The sequence below is a fragment of the Gymnogyps californianus genome, chromosome 5 (assembly GCF_018139145.2).
Source record: "Gymnogyps californianus isolate 813 chromosome 5, ASM1813914v2, whole genome shotgun sequence".
Taxonomy (NCBI): Eukaryota; Metazoa; Chordata; class Aves; order Accipitriformes; family Cathartidae; genus Gymnogyps; species Gymnogyps californianus.
The window spans coordinates 462,082-478,070 of NC_059475.1; the positions used below are offsets into that span (position 1 = coordinate 462,082).

The 15,989-nt window shown below is 48.8% G+C and overlaps 1 protein-coding gene and 1 long non-coding RNA gene across 2 annotated transcripts in view; one reads left to right on the forward strand and one right to left on the reverse strand.

Annotated features, from left to right (window-relative positions):
* IGHMBP2 (immunoglobulin mu DNA binding protein 2) overlaps window positions 1–15,538 on the reverse strand; it is a 46,714-nt gene extending 31,176 nt beyond the window's left edge. Inside the window, exons 1-6 of the mRNA XM_050897556.1 lie at window positions 15,465–15,538; window positions 13,816–13,985; window positions 11,730–11,922; window positions 10,916–11,013; window positions 2,937–3,100; window positions 2,334–2,534 (exon numbers count right to left, since the gene is read on the reverse strand). Coding sequence (XP_050753513.1) covers window positions 2,334–2,534; window positions 2,937–3,100; window positions 10,916–11,013; window positions 11,730–11,922; window positions 13,816–13,985; window positions 15,465–15,538 — 900 coding nt within the window. The remainder of the gene's footprint in view (window positions 1–2,333; window positions 2,535–2,936; window positions 3,101–10,915; window positions 11,014–11,729; window positions 11,923–13,815; window positions 13,986–15,464) is intronic.
* On the forward strand, window positions 199–11,435 carry LOC127016824 (uncharacterized). Its single transcript, XR_007766519.1, has 3 exons — window positions 199–336; window positions 7,506–7,633; window positions 9,232–11,435. It is a non-coding gene; the product is annotated as an uncharacterized LOC127016824 (long non-coding RNA).
* Window positions 15,539–15,989: the final 451 nt, after the last annotated feature.

Genomic DNA, 15,989 nt, shown 5'->3' on the forward strand with positions numbered 1-15,989 from the left:
TCCTCGTTAGGGCTCTGTGGGTGTCAGCAGGCTCTAATTAGCCTGACCTGCCTCATTTGGGCCCCCACCCACACAGTCATTGGTCTGGGAGCTGCATTTAAGGCCAGACCTTGTTCCCTGCCTGGGCTATAGGGCTTGTGTCCTGAGCCTGGACCTCTTCCTGGGTGGACTGCCTCATCACTCTGAGCCTGCCTGGTGATCTGGACTGCTGGCTGACCCTGCTCAACATCACTGGACCCGTGCTGCCTTTCTTGCTCAGGTACTGTGGGACTGCACCCTTGTTGGTGCGAAGAGTATCCAGAAGCTGATGTCCTGGAAAGCTTGAAGCCTGAACAGGTGAGGGAAGGAGACACAAAGGGGTAGAAAACGTGCAAAGAGAGCATGGGTTTTCATTTATAGTACTAGTTCTCCTGTGGTTGGGGGTGGCGGTGAAGGAAAGGAGTGAGAAGAGTCAAAATGTGGAGGGGACAAAGGAAGAAACTATTAGGGGGCAAGTAGGGGATGTTGCAGGGGAGAAACTGAGGCAGGATGAGGGAAAGATAGGCCAGGACCTCAGAGGTGAGCTCTCTGCAGCCCAGAGAGAGAAAGAGATGCTAATGAGTCAGGTGCATCTTCTGTGAAAGGCCTGATCATGGGCAGCTCAAAGCATTGCTATGCAAGCTGAATTGCAGCAGTATGTTAGCTCTTGGGTTTTTGTTTGGTATTTCAGGGTGGAACAAGCCTTGGTGGCCAGTTCCTGTCTCCCATCACCATGAACCCTTTGTTCTAGGGAGGAAGCAGATGGAGACCTTAGTGCTGAAGGCTCTGCTTTCTCCCTAATTTTCCTTCTACTATGGAAAATCAACAGCAAAAAAACCTCCTCCCACCTTTTGAAGTGCCTCCCAAGGAGAGGAAAGGGAAAATTAACCACTAGTGAGAAAGACACAAAATAAATTACGAAGTAAAAAAGACTCAGTGTAGAGCTGTGACTACAACCAGGTCTCCATCCCGGCAGGTAAGTACATCCCCTTTGTGAACTTGCCTCTCAGCTACAAGTACAACTTTACCCAGCCCTCAGATGCCCTCTCCTTCCCTTACATTACTTGCAAGAACAACATGTGTGCCAAGTGACTTCCCCAACTGCTCAGCAACAGAAACACTGGATGATGCATAATCACATTTGGGAAAACTGAAGCTGCTGCCATAGTGGTGGCTGCAGGTTAACGTTCACGGAGCTGAAAGCCATGTTTGGTCTGTATCACTTACAGTCAATGTGCAGTGCCTTACTGAAGGGCAGGGTAATATACTTGGGCAAGTATGACACAACATGTGTGCAGGGGTATGAAGATGCCCTCCTGCATCTCTGATCAAGGCAGGATCTCTCTTGAGCTGGATACATATGCAAAATGGCTTCTGGACAATGCTGCCACCAGAAGGAGGAGAGGAAAAAAAATCTAATTAGTATCAAAATCTATCATCTCAAGCAAAAGAGCTACTTTGTAAATTAAATTTAGGAAAATTAGGTTGTGAAAGAAGAAATTAAGGATGCATTTTTATAGTGCACTCTGCTTTCTGCTTGAGGTGGCTGAGAGTGGGAGGGAGTGTCAGGACAGCCAGACATCTCGTTAGGAAGGGAATCAAAGATGTGAATGCTTCTCTTGCTCTCTGGTGAAGAGGATTGCATGAACAATGCCAGAGAGATAATCTGGAGAGCAGGGCACTGCAGCATCTCCCCACGCGGCAGTCATGACTATGATTTTGCCACTTCAATGAGGAATTCAGCTAGGAGGAGTTTTGCCCTCGGCTCCTTCTACAGCAGATGACGATGAGCACTGGTGGCAGGTGACCGAGGCGGCTCAGGCAGCCCCTGGTAGAGAGGCTCTCCGTGAGGTAATCTTGTCAGCCTGGAAGCCTTCCCTGTTTCTAAAACTGCCAGGCTTGCACCCCAGTTCCTTTCCTCCAAGGCCAGGTTAAATGCCTCCCAATCAGAGTAAATGGGATTAATCTAGGCCACGCACATCTCCAACTGTCACTTACTCCCCTGCACTATGCTATCTTTTCTTTCCTCTCTCCTGAACCCACAAATACCAGGTTCAACCAGGGTGCAGGCTGGCTGCACGCTGCCTATGGCTTGCATCAGGACTAGTCACTGTGACTTGCCTCTAGCCACTGATTTTGGGGCAACCCAGAGCACCTGGCTGTAGTGCTCATCTTCTAAGAACATCCAAGAAGCGGCAGAGTTGTTCCTTAGTTTTAGAGACAAAGTAGCTTGCCTGGCTAGCAGATCAGGTACTACAAATCTAGAGAGGCGGCATTCAGGTAACCCACCCGGGGCGTGTTGCAGGGACACGTACAAAGGCCTGGTCGATGTCCTTCCTGATATCCATCACTATCTGGGCATTGTCGCCACGGGCCAAGACTGCGTCCAAGGAATGCTGTTGGATGGGCTCCAGCAGGCGAGCAGGGTGCCCGAGCCGCAGGATGCGGGCTTTGTAGCCAGCCAGCCTTTCCACCAGATTATCCACAGCAACGTTGGAAGGGGCACAACACAGGACCTGCAAGGGGAGAAACCAAGTGCTTGTTACTGCCAAGGACAGCAAAATGCTGGAGCAACAGTGTCCAAGCAGGAAGACACTCAGTAGAGAGAGGGAGACCAACACATCTATTGGGAATAAACCACTGACATCTCCACAGCCTCCAGACACCAAAGGCAATTCTCACCTTGCTTTGAAGCATTAGTGCAGGGTCTTCAATAAATAGCAAACCTGAGCTTTGAAGTCTCTATTTGCACCTAATTTCAGCTGATAGGGGGAACTCCCTGGTTCTTGCAAGCCAAGCCAGACTCTGCAGTGTAGCACAGCTGTTCTTGGATCTGCTCCAGCTGCCATGAAACCCAATGAGTTTGCAAAATAAACCAAGGTGACCACTGTCACTACAGTCCTGCCACTGATACTCACTTTCAGGCCTTGCTGTACAGCTTGCAAGATGATTTCTACTAGTGTTGTGGTCTTCCCTGTGCCAGGTGGTCCATGGACGATGGCAAGCTCCCTCTGGGCCAGCGAGAAGGAGACAGCCTCCCTCTGCGATGCGTCCAGCGAGTCATTGTAAAGCTTTAGAGGCTCTGGGGAGACAGCAGGAGATTCACTTGGACCTCAGCCCTAACTTGGGTGCTTGCTGAGAAGCACAAATCCATGAATACAAACAAGAAGCTCTCAGTAGTTGGCCCAAATCAATTTGATAATGAGAATAACCTTCTTGGGGAGGAAGGTATACTGTGTACCACCTAGGTGGCTAAAAGAGCGCAGACTGGTAAAAGTAAGGCTTGTTACGCTTTCAAAACAAACAGGCTGCCCACCCTGTACCTGTGTCTTCCCCCTTCTCTCTCCTACCCTGCTATTTTGCAGAAGGAGCAAGCATTCAGTTGTGAACACAGCTAGTCTGTATTGGAACTTTTCAGCATTTAAAGAGGCTTTCACTTGCTATAACATCAAACATGTAGGATCTCCTGGGTGTGGAGCGTGCTCTGGGCCTATTTTAAAGGTGAGCCAGCATATTTAGTAAATGTTCAATAAAAAGAGGGGAGGAAGTAGTTGATCTTGCAAACAAATCGCTCCCATTCCAGTTAACAAACCCAACACAGCACTAGTGAAAAAGCAGAAAAAACTACAGTGTCTGTGAGCTGAAAAGAGCAGTCCTGTATTGTTCAACAATGACTGAAAAGGAAGGCAGGAAAAAGATACAAACTGGCAATATAAATGATGAAAACTAAAATTAGTTTGGGCTTTAATGATCAGAAAGGAAAAAAGGGAAAAGAATATGCAAATTGCATTACAAGAGAATTGGTTTCACTGCAGAAGAGTGAATTCTCACAAGCTGCTTTTTACCTCCCAGATTTATCTAATTTAAACCCATATTTATTCTCATCCCCCATAATGAACCAGGAGATTAGCAGCAGGATTATGGAAGTTAATTACAGCAGAGATGACTCATTACACTGAGGTTTACAGAAAATAATGTTCTCACAAAAGCTTATATAAGACAATTTCTCTGGGCATCATTCCCTGCTGGGTATCATGTGTTTTATCGCTATCTTTGCATTAAGGGCTTGATTAAAAGCATGAAAGTTTCTTCTGGTTTTAGGCAGGTTAACTTGTGTGCAACTCCCACGTAACCTCTGGCACTGACTTTTGAAGCACCACAACTAAATGAGGTGTCTGGGTTAAACAAATAGCATGTGTTAAAAAGATGCTTGGTGAGGAAGAGAGAAACAGGACTAATGGTACTTTTTCCTGTTAACCTGCCTCTTGCTTTATACTTCATTTTTGAGTTAGTCTGCTAATGACTAAGAGAAGACTAGGAAGCATCCCATGGGCTGGGGAAAAAGAAAGACTAGCTTAAAAAGTGAAAGGCATTTCCCACAATGAGGAACAGCCGGGACGTAGGAGTCATTGATACTTCCTTGCTCGAGGAATGAGATCAGAAACAGGCTTCTCCACACGCATGCACACCCTTTTCCCTTTTAATCACACGCTGTCAAGAGTTGCTGTGTGGGCAGGCTGGGAAATGTGCCTCTTTTCTGGGCTGGGCACATTAGTGGTGAGGAGGAGAGCAGAGCACCCTTGTAAGGGATGCTGTGGCTCCTCTAAACTCTTCTCCATCTACTAGCTGGGCTCCAAGTAGGGTCACCTGAAGAAATGCAGTTTATCCACTCCAGCAGGGCTGGCCCAAGAGCTCTTTATAATCAATCAGTTTAGGATTTGCACGGATGCTCCCAGAAGACACCCGTCAATCCAGCTCTAGCCCTGTGGCATCAACTCTGCATTGCTGCCTCCTGCTTCGCCCGAGGCTGTCCATTGCAGACCATGGCGAGGATGAATGCAAATCTGCATCCTTGGGCCTGGCAGGGATGGGTCTCGCTGGTGGTCAGGTAATTCAGCCCTTGATGCACAACTTGATTTAGGAGGGTAGCATTGGGAAAAAAAAAATCACCTTGGCCATCAAGGTTGGTCCTCCAACAACATTTCGAGGAACCAAGACACTTTTCTGTACAGTACCAACAGTTCAGGTGAAGAAGTGGTTGGAGGGTGATACTGAAGTCCAGGAAAGGTGTCTTTGCACCAGACACGGATGGGAACAGTCCCTCCTGGGAGGAAGAGCTCAAGTTCTCCAGAGCTGGAGGCCTCTTACTTCTCAATGTACCCTCCAAAGTATATTCCTCACCATCAGTGTGTACGGGCACCAAGAGCAAACCAGACCCCATGACCAGCTCCTCTACAGTACAACCTAACTGCAGCCAAACACTGTTGGACAAAATTAAGTCTGAAAAAAGGAACTTTCTCTGCTCTCCCTATGAAAGTATTTGGCAGCTGAGTTATCTGGAGTCCATAGTTTTCCCCATCACAGTTTCCCCCTGTGATGACAAGAGGTATCACATGGCAGAGGGACAAGCAGCATTTAAGATTTTTGCAAGTGACTTGTCACATGCGCTGGACTTGTGCCAAGAAGCCAAGGAAGTTTTGCTCAAAATCCCTGGTGCTCCCCCAGTGCTCTGCCTGCTGGGTTGGCTTTTACTGGGGATACCCCTGCCTTTTAACTAGGCTTTTTTTCTTCCTTCTTTCTCTTTTCAAAGGTCTTTTTAGAGCAATGGGCAGAATCAGATATAAGCCATGCCTTTTGCACTCCACGTGAGCCAGCCAGTCTCTGGACATAAATATAAACACCTCCTTGCTTTTTCTAGACTAGGACTACAGAAGAGAGCTGGTAGCTATTAGTGATCTGCCTACAATAAAGCATAACCTTATTTCTGAAAGAAAAGGGAATGTGTCCATCCAGCTTGGCTGGCCTTGCGGTGCATAGCAAGCAGAGCAATGCTGGCCTCTGCTGGCAAGCAAAGCCTCTCTATACATCCACCACAGTGCAGAGGTCCCTGCATATATGCTGCGAGACAGCAGCCGTGAGCAGGGAAGGATTTCTTGTAGGAGATTTCTGGTGCAAAAGCTCTAAATGCTTCTGGGCCATGAGCGCAGGTTAAAGTGGAAGAGAGCCAAGCAGAGTATTTCTTATGGATGGGCTTCTGGATTTTACTTCCCAGAGAGTGTGACAAGAGCAGAAATCCTGTTCAGTTCAGAGTTTGCCTTTTAGAAAGCTTATTCTCCCATTTGGTACCTTTCTAGAGGCAGCAATGTAAGGGGTGGAAGTGCTTCGTGGTGGGGATCAGTCCCATTCTTAGCTGCAGATCCCATCTACCCACTGGTGATACCTTCATACTTCTGACTACTCCATAGGTTATTCTTCCCACAGCCTGTCTAGTGTTTTTGGGTTATGCCAAGGATATTTATTCTGAGTTGCATTTTTAAGCATTTTGAAAGGACTTGGGCTTTGATGTGCAGTGCTATAGGTAATGCCTCAACCTATGCACAATCCCAGCAGCTCAGGAGGAGAGATGAAAAGCACAGATTCAGCGCATGACTTCAGCAAAAACAATCCTGGGCATGCAAGGGGTGTGGGCTTGTGAGAGTGCACTGACATTCTTCATGATCTCCAGCAGCATTTCAGCTATGCCCTTTGTGTAGGAGAGACAGCCTCCGACATACCCCTGTCGCTTCCCAACTGATGGGGAGCCACCAGCTTTCTGAATCAAACCTGAAGCCCCTGGCTGTCCCTCACAGTTCAGATCCCAAAACATTTATCAGGCCTGGCCCTGCTCAACCCTGAGCCCAAACATACTCCTGGCTCGACCCAGAGGGGCAACCCAAGCATCTTGCAGTAGCAATGGTGTGAGAACCCACTAGCTGTGAGGTTTCCTGTAAAGACCATGGGATGAGAAGGCTGGTACAAACTAATTTCAGGCTTCTTAGGGTCAAAAGCCTGGCATTTTTTTTCCCAAATTACTGATAACCATCTTGCACAAGCCCACTCCCAAAAACGTGTTCCCAGGACGTTGTTCCAGCGGGAGTCATGCCTGTACCCGTTACTACTGGGAGGGATTCATCCCTCCAGTAGTGAACAGGATTTTCCTGACACTGTGGGAAACAGCTGTGTGCAAATTACCATAGCAGCAGCTACTCTGCCAGTCATCAGGAGCTGGGTAAAAGGGCACTAACTGGTTTTGTCATTATTACCCTTCTGTGCATACTGATGGTTTTTTAGCAAGCCAATATCATGCGTTGGTCAGATGCCAGCAGCCGCTAACTACTTCAAAACCATGTTTCTGTTGGCTTTATCAGACTCCTTGTCAACCTAATCGGTCAGCGACTGGATTTAGGCACCCTCCTCGGATGACACAGGCTTTAATGCAGATCCTCTAGGCACAGCATTTGGCAGCCTGCTCTCCCAAGATAATCCAGGCAGCTGCAATCCAGTCATGAGAAGATCACAAAGCAGCACAGCAAAAAATAAGCAACTAAAAGCTATTTACCAGACAAGCCACGAGGCTAATGTAACTCTATTTGGCTATGCCCTAAAGAGAGCCTGTATAACCAACCTTTTGGAAAATAAAACCAGATGCTTCTCCTTTTTCCCTCCAGGTGACAAGGCTCCATGTTGGGAAACAGCCACCAGCAGAAAGCACCAGCGGAGCAGAGGACGGCATTGAGGCTCCACTAGCTTTGCTGCTGGAAAGAACCACCGCATCTCGCATCTTTCAGTGGTACTGGTGAGCATTCTGTGTTTCAGCTCTGCACTGTGTGCTGCAGCCTGGGTGCCTACGGCCTGCTTTCTTGAGGACGTGACGCTCACACAGACTTGCTGTCTGTCGGTTGCCCTTTCAGTTCACACCCCCGTAACACTTGAACCTGCTGACCAGTTTCTAACTAATTTGCTATCAAGTCCCTGCACACTTTATGACAATGCGCAGTGGTATCAGAACCCACCTAAAAGCCCTGAGAATCCCGTGCTTGAAAAATGAGGCTTCTAACTTTTTCCCTACACTTAAAAAAATTAGATTTGGGATTCTGCTGCTGCACATACCACCTGCTGGAGCATATTTTGCCTTTGGGAGAACACCCTTGAACATCCAGGCATAAAGCTGGGTGCTTATGATTTCCACTGACCCTTTTACTACTTGATCTCCTTGTAATTTGGTTCTTCCCCACCGTTTGTACAGAAGACAGTGACAAATGTTCCCCCTCTAGGTATAGATCTCATCTACTCTGGGCCGCCTTATTCTTTTCCTGCACAAGCATCAGTGCTAGCTTTTTCTCTGGGTGGGTGTTTATATGGTCTCACTCCTACCCCTGGCTTTCTAGGCTTCTGATTGAAGTGGAGCTTATATTGCATCCTGGAATGGCGTTAATATAGATGTGTGTCCAGACAGCCAGTTTTATGAGATGTACAGAACTTATTAACTCTGAGACTCCTGATGGGTTTGTTTGAAATCAGATAATGGATGGGATGAGACAGATACAGGGAAGCATCTCCCTAAGAAACCAGGCTAAAAGATGCTCGGTCATGAAAGGGAATACCGTGTCATGGAGGAGAAGCAGCCTGAATGCTGTGAGGCTTTTCTATCCTTCTCTGTCAGAGCACACACCTGGGAAACACTTGCTGCCTTTTGCAGACAGTCCACGCATCTGCGAGTTTCTGTGCTATTTGCAGAGACACATCCCTGTGTCCTATGGTGTACGGGACACCTGGGGAACTGCATGTGCCATCATATAAGCATGAGAGACGGGATTTATCCAGCCAGCTGCTGAGTGCCCTCCCCTTCAACTCAGTGGAGGCTGGCAGTTCAAGGCACCTTGCAGGACCTATTTAAAGTTACAGTCATTATTTAATTCTTGGCTAGTATAACATCCTTCTAGTTGGGGAGAAAGGAACTATAAAGTGAGAAGGTAAATGGAAGGCCTTTCCACCCTGCCAGAGCATTTTGCTGTTCTCAGGTGATATGCTGCCTTCTCATATTGCATCTCCTCTGTCTGTCTAATGTGGCTGAATGTTTCTATCAATCAATATTCTCAGTACTGGGGAGATGTAAAATTCATCTCTGTGCTTAGTTTGGCACATCTGAACAATTTGGTGAAAAGGAATTTTTCTTCATTAGAGAGGCAGTTCTGCTACCACAAGAGAAAAAGCGGAGTTGAAGCTGCTAAGAAAGTTAGTTCATTAAAATTTAATTCTTTTATTTAATATTAAAAACCTGAGTGCACCAAGGTCCCTAGGTAGCCAAAAGGCTAAGAGGTTTGACTCGGACTAAGCTCAGCGCTTAGAACTACAGAGATATGACTCACACTAACATTAATTCTTTGTCCTTAGTATATCATATCAGAAGCCTAGCCTGAAGGTATACTGCAGGGGAATGGGAGTGTGTATGTGAAAGAGGTGAACAACCAAACACAGCAATCAAAGTAAGAGAAAAGCTGCAACAGCAAGCACAGAGCGCAAGGAGCTGTGGTGGGGAGGAAACCAAGCAGAACCCTGGCCAGCAAGGAACCAGGCAGGGATGGATGGCGTCACCCGTGGCATGCTGCTGAGTGGCGAGAGACCTGAGCTCTCTACACAGCTTAGATACAGACTGCTGGCCTGATCCTGCCAGGCAGCTTAATCCACCCTCTGCCTTCATTCCCCGATTTCTGCAGCCCAGATGATATTTCCCTTCTGTCAAGGGATAATATTCATTAGCAGTTGCCGAGCACTTGGCTATTCTGCTAATTAGAGGCTTCGGTTTCCCCATGGTTTCTCTGAAAGGGTAAGCTGTGTAATTTCATCTTTCATTTTTCCAAAGACTCACATCAAAAAAGATCTGAGGAAAAGGAGATTCTACTTATATGCAATTTTTTTGACAGCTGTTGGTAAAACCAAGTTGTGAGGTTTTAAGTATTTGATGAAACCAAAGCAGCCTGCACATCTCCAACTTGACTGAACACAATCAGAAGGCTGTAAAAATACAAGTGTTCCCATGCTGTTTCAAACTGCAGTAGTTCCACAGTCACTTAATTCCCATGAAGGCAGAGTTATTGGATTTGCGATATAGAAGCAGCGCTGGCAATTTCTGATCTTTGAAGTTTATGGATGGGATTGGGGCCGGAAGCAAATAAGAAATGCCTCAAACTAAACTGAATTTCAGACTCATGAATGTGTGCAAACAAATTCCCCCATCACAAATCCTGCCTGTTTTATGCCAGAATTCAGCTTTACTTGGTACACTGAGAAAAGTGAGCATTAGCTAGCTGAATAGTCTCTCTCCCAGTGATGACAAGGGTCTTTACATGAGCCAGTGTGTGCTCATGTGAAGTGTCCAGTGACCCATAAACCAGTACAAAAAGTAAGTGTTCAATGCTGCTAGTTGCTACATCACTTACTACTCACATTCAATAATCAGGTCTTTCCTGGAGCAAAGCAAGCTGCATGTTTGGTGTGGATAAAAACTTCAGCGTTATTTGTGTTCCCATGGGCAATTTCAAAGAATGGGTCTTGGACTGAGAGACCACAAGCACCCTTCTCAGCTGGTCGGCCCCAGAGACAGGACTTGGAGGACTGGAAGAGGAGTAATGGCAGCACAGTCATCACTTAGGGCTCTGGCTCTTTGCCTCCGTCAGATGTGACATCTGCAGAGGGAAGCATCCTCCTAACTGGGCAGGGACAGAGTGCAGAGCCCTTATCCTCTGGGCAGGGAACTTCAGGCTTCACTGATTGCTCTAGAGAGTGATGATTTCCCCCCCCCCCTTTCCCCACAATAACTTTCCATATCTTTGCTTAAAACTGGCATGAGAGCAGCAACATCACTGCTCTCACTGGTCCATCCAAAAGAGCTCTCCACCTGCATAACTCTCAGCTTCACAAACCAAGGCAGACTAAAACCAGTAGCAGTCTCAGTGCATGTGCTTGGCTGTGAAGCTCCAGGGGCTCTGACCCTAAGGGTGCAGAAAATTTCCCTAGAAAGATCAGCCCAGCACCTGCCATCAGTCTGGTATAAAATCTTATAAAGAAGCATCCTTACTTGTTTCACTGAATGCGCTCGGATCAGAAGAAAAGAAGAGGACGTGGATCAGATCAGAAGCTGGACCACCGTGATACTGCTTTAGTGCATTTAAAGCTCTGTCAAAGAAGAAAATAGCCAGGTTACACGTACAGCATGAATTCCTTTGCACCTTAGGGCCCAGTGACAGAAGACTGCGGGCACAGATTCAACCGTTCCCAAGCTGAAAAATGTTATTCCACAACAGACTAATCCTATCTAATTGCTGCATCCCCCAGCCCTCACAGACACATCCCTTATGCTGGTCAGACTTCCACTTTCTACTATTACTCCAGCCTGATACAGTCAGACGCTGTGCTGAGCCTTTTCAGCACATTAATTCAGCAAAGAGCTATTCACTTCTGCCAGGATGGAAAAGGCTCTACACAGAATCCAGTGAGTACCAGAGGTGATACAACACGGGACCAAAATACGTAGCTGAGTGTGGGATGAGGGGAGGAAGAGGGAAGAGCAGGACCATACCAGCCAGCAGGTAGATAAATTTAGGCTGTTGTGCCACTGTAGCATAACATAACCAATTGAGTTATCTCAGTGTGGGTTCCCTCAGTAGTTAGCAGAAAAAGAAAGGCACATCCAAAAGGTGGATACCTCCCCTAAGTGGAGCTGCTACCGGAGTAAGAGGAATAAGATAGGAAAGGAGAGAAACCAAGCCTAGTGAAGTAAACTGAGAACTGTCTCAGAAGAGCTTTTCCAGAACAAACTTGGCAATTTTCAGTTGGCTTTTGCACTCCTGAGCAGAGTGACCGTAGGTGAGCTGCAACCCCATGGCCCTTACTTTTTCAGCCTGTTGTAGGTGACGTCGTTGGCTAATTTCAGCAGGCGGTAAGAGCTCTCTCGCTCCAAGCTCAGCATGCCATCTCGAGATTCCTCAAAGGCAACAGTCACTGCTTTGGCGGTGACACGTGTTACGATGCCGGTGGAGAGTGGATCGCGCTGGCCAGCTGAATCGTAAAGGCCCACAATGTCCCCTGCAAAGACAAGTTTGAAGAGAGAGCGTGAAGCAGGGCAAACATTTTGAAAAGAGGCTCTTTTGAGGAGACCAGCAACCAAGCACGGTCCAATGCAGGCAGCAGGATCACCTACACCAACCACAGCTCTAGCACTGTGTTTCCTGCCAAGGTCAGAATTTGTGTCCAGCCCATAACGAAGGAGAATATCCTTTTCTTAGCTGACAGAGAGCACACAGCAAGAGGGAGCAAAAGGACAATTAGCAGTGAGAAGACACCAGACAGCAACTAACCAGCTGCCTTCAGACCCCCCCACACCACAGGTCTTGGGGTGGAGGCCAGCAGTGCTTGCCATAGCCAGAGCTGCTCAGAAAGCCAACGTGCTTTCACACAGACCTTGGGAGAACCTGATTTCTCTGAACTCTCAGACAAATCATTTTACATTCATTTTATTTTTAAATAATAGCCAAGGAGTCTGTGTGACAATATGTGCCTCCCAGATGACTGCTACATGCCAGTCAGTAGAACTAAGATAGACCAGAGCTTTTTAAGGGCTCGCTACAGCTTTTCACAGTCACTGTGAGACGACGAAAGAGTCGAACTACATAGTGTAACGGTGAAATGGAGATTTTGAGCAGTATGTTTGACTAAGTTTGTAACTTAGCTGGGACTCACATTCATTGAGGATTAAATTTCAAATTTACAAACTATGGGAAGCTTTCCTCCGTAAGGTCCATCAGCTCTTACATTAAAATGCTTGTGTCCCGGGAATAATTTACTGCTATGGCAATGTTATTTCTCTTTGAAGAGCACTGGCAGATGCTCTCAAGGCTGAGACCCCAATCTGCAATGAGTCATTGTCATTTCAAAAGTCAGCAGCTTGGAGGCCTGGGTGACAAAGAATGCATCAACAAACTGAACTTCAACACACTTGGAAACAGTACCAGAGTGCGACCAGGGTCAGAAACAGTCTGGTTCCCCACGATGCACCTGCTTAGCAAGCTCAATGATCTAGCAAACTAAACCAAGAAAATTACTATACGAAACCAGAAAATTATCTGGTGCAGCCAGCTTCTCTCTTGTTGGACCAGTTTTGGAGAGTGCAAGGCAATCCCCTCGTTGCCTAAGGAAAGGAGAAGAAGGGTCTCTGCAGGGAAAAAATAGAGGGTGTACTGCAGGCTCACTTGGAACTACTTCACAGTCAAACCCAAGTGCTTCCGAGGGCTAAGGCTGCACAGCCGGTTACAGCACGGCAGACAGCGTCCTCGCCGTCCTCTGACACCAGCAACGGGGGCAACAGCTCAGCTCTGACACTCCTGGTCATGTTTTCATGGAAGTGATGGCAGAGGGTGAGACACAAGCGAAAAGAGCACTGGCTGGTGTGCTGGTGAGTCTGTATTTCTCTAGTACCTTTATTTCCAACAGAAATCCAGGTCTGTCAACTAATAACGGTACATACTTCCTCTTCCTCGCCAAAAATAACAGTACAGGGAAGGGAGGAAATATGGCAACTCAGGAAGGAAAATCCACTTTCCATTTTGCAAGTAAAGTGTAAGCGACAAAAGCTCCTTACCTACCGCAAGACATAAGCATGAACGCTTTGGCTTGTACAAAGAATTCCACAAAATCTTTAATGACAAGAGACCAAGGCTTTGTTTTTATGGATTCAGAAGGAGGAAAGCCAGCTCTTTAATCACTAGCACTATTTCCTGGTGCAACATACACGTCCGTAACAAGCCAAGGGAAAAAGAGGCTATTTTTCTCTAGATTCATCCTGTAGCCACAACATTTTCTCCCTTCCTTTGCGGCATGAATTGCTCAGTCTTTACAAATATCACATTAGAAAGATGTTAGGAAGAAGACATTGGTCATCTCTTACTTTACCCACTTTGCACCGACTGGAATATCACTTACCAGGCCCGAAACTGTTATAGGGCAGCTCGGCATCTGAATCATATTTTCTAGGCTGAAATGTCACGAGCAGCCGTCCGAAGAGGCCGGTTCTCTGGCTGGCAGCTTGGAGCTTTAGCAAGCAGACGCCTCTGCGCTGTAATTCCTTCAGGGAGATGCTTTCCTGCCATGCCCTGGAAACCACACAGAGGCGTGAAAACCATTTGCTGGACTGAAGCTGAGATTCAAAGCTTCAGAAGACAAAACAGAAGACGACAGGGGAGGAGATGGAAAAGAAGGGTAAGGACGATGGCAAAAGGGACATCAGCTTATTGAAGTGTTGGCTTATGCAATCACTTTGTAATGATGTAACTAGATTTGCTTCCACAGGCTTATTTTGGGAAACAGGGCGATGCTCACAGAGCCTGGAGAAGAGGTAACATCTGTTTATGTGCATTTTCCTCTCTGCTGTCCGGGTGTGAAAAGAAAGGACCTGCCCAGTTACCCACGACTCAGGAGAGAGTAACCTGAATTTTCTCCTATCACATCCAAGCGCTAAAATGGAAGATTTGCCATTTTTTACACGAAGTTGCGCTAACCTCCAACAAACACCACGCAGGCGGCTGCACAGGGAAGAGGAGCGGGTGACTGGCACAGACGTGCAGGCTACAGGTGACTGTGGCACAAAATGCAGGCAGCAGCTTTGCGGACTGCTGTCCTTTGGGGCCAAAGTGTGCTGCAGGAGCTGCGTTTGCCCCACAGCCTCGCTCGGGGTGGGGTGGGGGGGGTGTCTTTATTTTTGTATAAATCAAAACAAAAAAGACAATCCCCCAGGTTTATTCTCTTCAGTCCCCCAGTTTGGCTTGTTTCCTGCAGGTTGGTTTGTAGGGAGCTGGAGTGTTGGGGAACTTCAGGCAGCTGTGGAATGACCTTGTCCTGTCTCCTGGAACCCTCTGTCCTCGGGGCTGGGCAAGGCCAGGCATTACTGGCACCAGAAGTGGGGGCGTCTGCGCCCCCGACATGGCCCCATGCAACCGGGGGGGCACCTGGTGCTACCCTCGCCCTCCCTGGCACCACGAATCCACGTGAATCAGGCGGGATTTGGTTTCAGCTCGAGCGCTGGGGCTGCAGGGTCCCAGCACCCCCCTCCGGGGCCTGGGGGAGGAGAAGGGGAGCCCCAGGGTGTTGCTGACATGAGCTTGGATCCTATAGGTGACAGCAAGCCCTACAGGCTGAGTCTAAGAAGGATTCCTACAGGGATGAGCTGGTCCTACAGGGGTGAGGCCAGCAGGGTTTCCCATAGATTAGAGCAGGCCCTATAGGGTGGGCTTCCTGTTGGGATGCGCTGGTTATATAGGAGTGAGTACAGCAGCATTTCCTACAGGTGACAGCAGGTTTCCCACAGGTGACAGGAGGTCCTATAGCAGCGAGTCAGCAGGGTTTCTTATAGATGACCGTAAGTCCCTTAGAGGTATGTCTGTCAGCGTTTCCCATACGTGACAGCCGGTCCCGGGGGGAGGGTCCATCAGGGCTTCCTATAGGTGACAGCAGGCCCTACAGGGGTGAGTCCGGCAGCGTCTCCCATAGGTGACAGCGGGCCCCGCCGGGGTCGGCGCGTCAGGGGTGCTACAGGCCACAGCAGGCTCTGTGGGGGCAAGGCGGCCCGGCGGTACCTGCTCTCGGCGAGCTCGGCCTCCCGCTCCTCCCGCAGCAGCTCCAGGTGCCGCTCCGCCGCCTCCGCCGCCATGGCCCCGCTGCCATGGCCCCTCCCCTTTGCCCCGCCGGGCACTTCTTCCGCTTCCGGGGCGGGGGTCAGGGGTCACCGCGATGGCGGCGGCGGTGGTGGCGGGGGCCCGGCGGCGGGTTGCAGGTGAGGTGCGACGCGACGCTCCGAGCTCCGCTCCGGCCGGGGGAGGGAGGGAGGGAGGGAAGGAGGGAGGTGGCGGGGCAGGGTCTCCACCGCCCGCAGTTGGAACGACGCGGCCCGGCCCCTCCGCGGCCTCCCCGTGGGGCGGGGGCCCCGTCCCCTCCGCGCACCCAGCGAGCCCCCGCGGCCTCCCCACGCAGGGTAGGTGCTCCAGCCCCCGGCCGCCTCGTGGCCCCGGTTTATCCGCGCCAGGTACGTGGTGGGTGAGCCCCGGAGCTCTCCCCGTGAGGGGAAGCTGCAGAGGTGCAAGGGGAGCAAGAGGAGCGAGTCG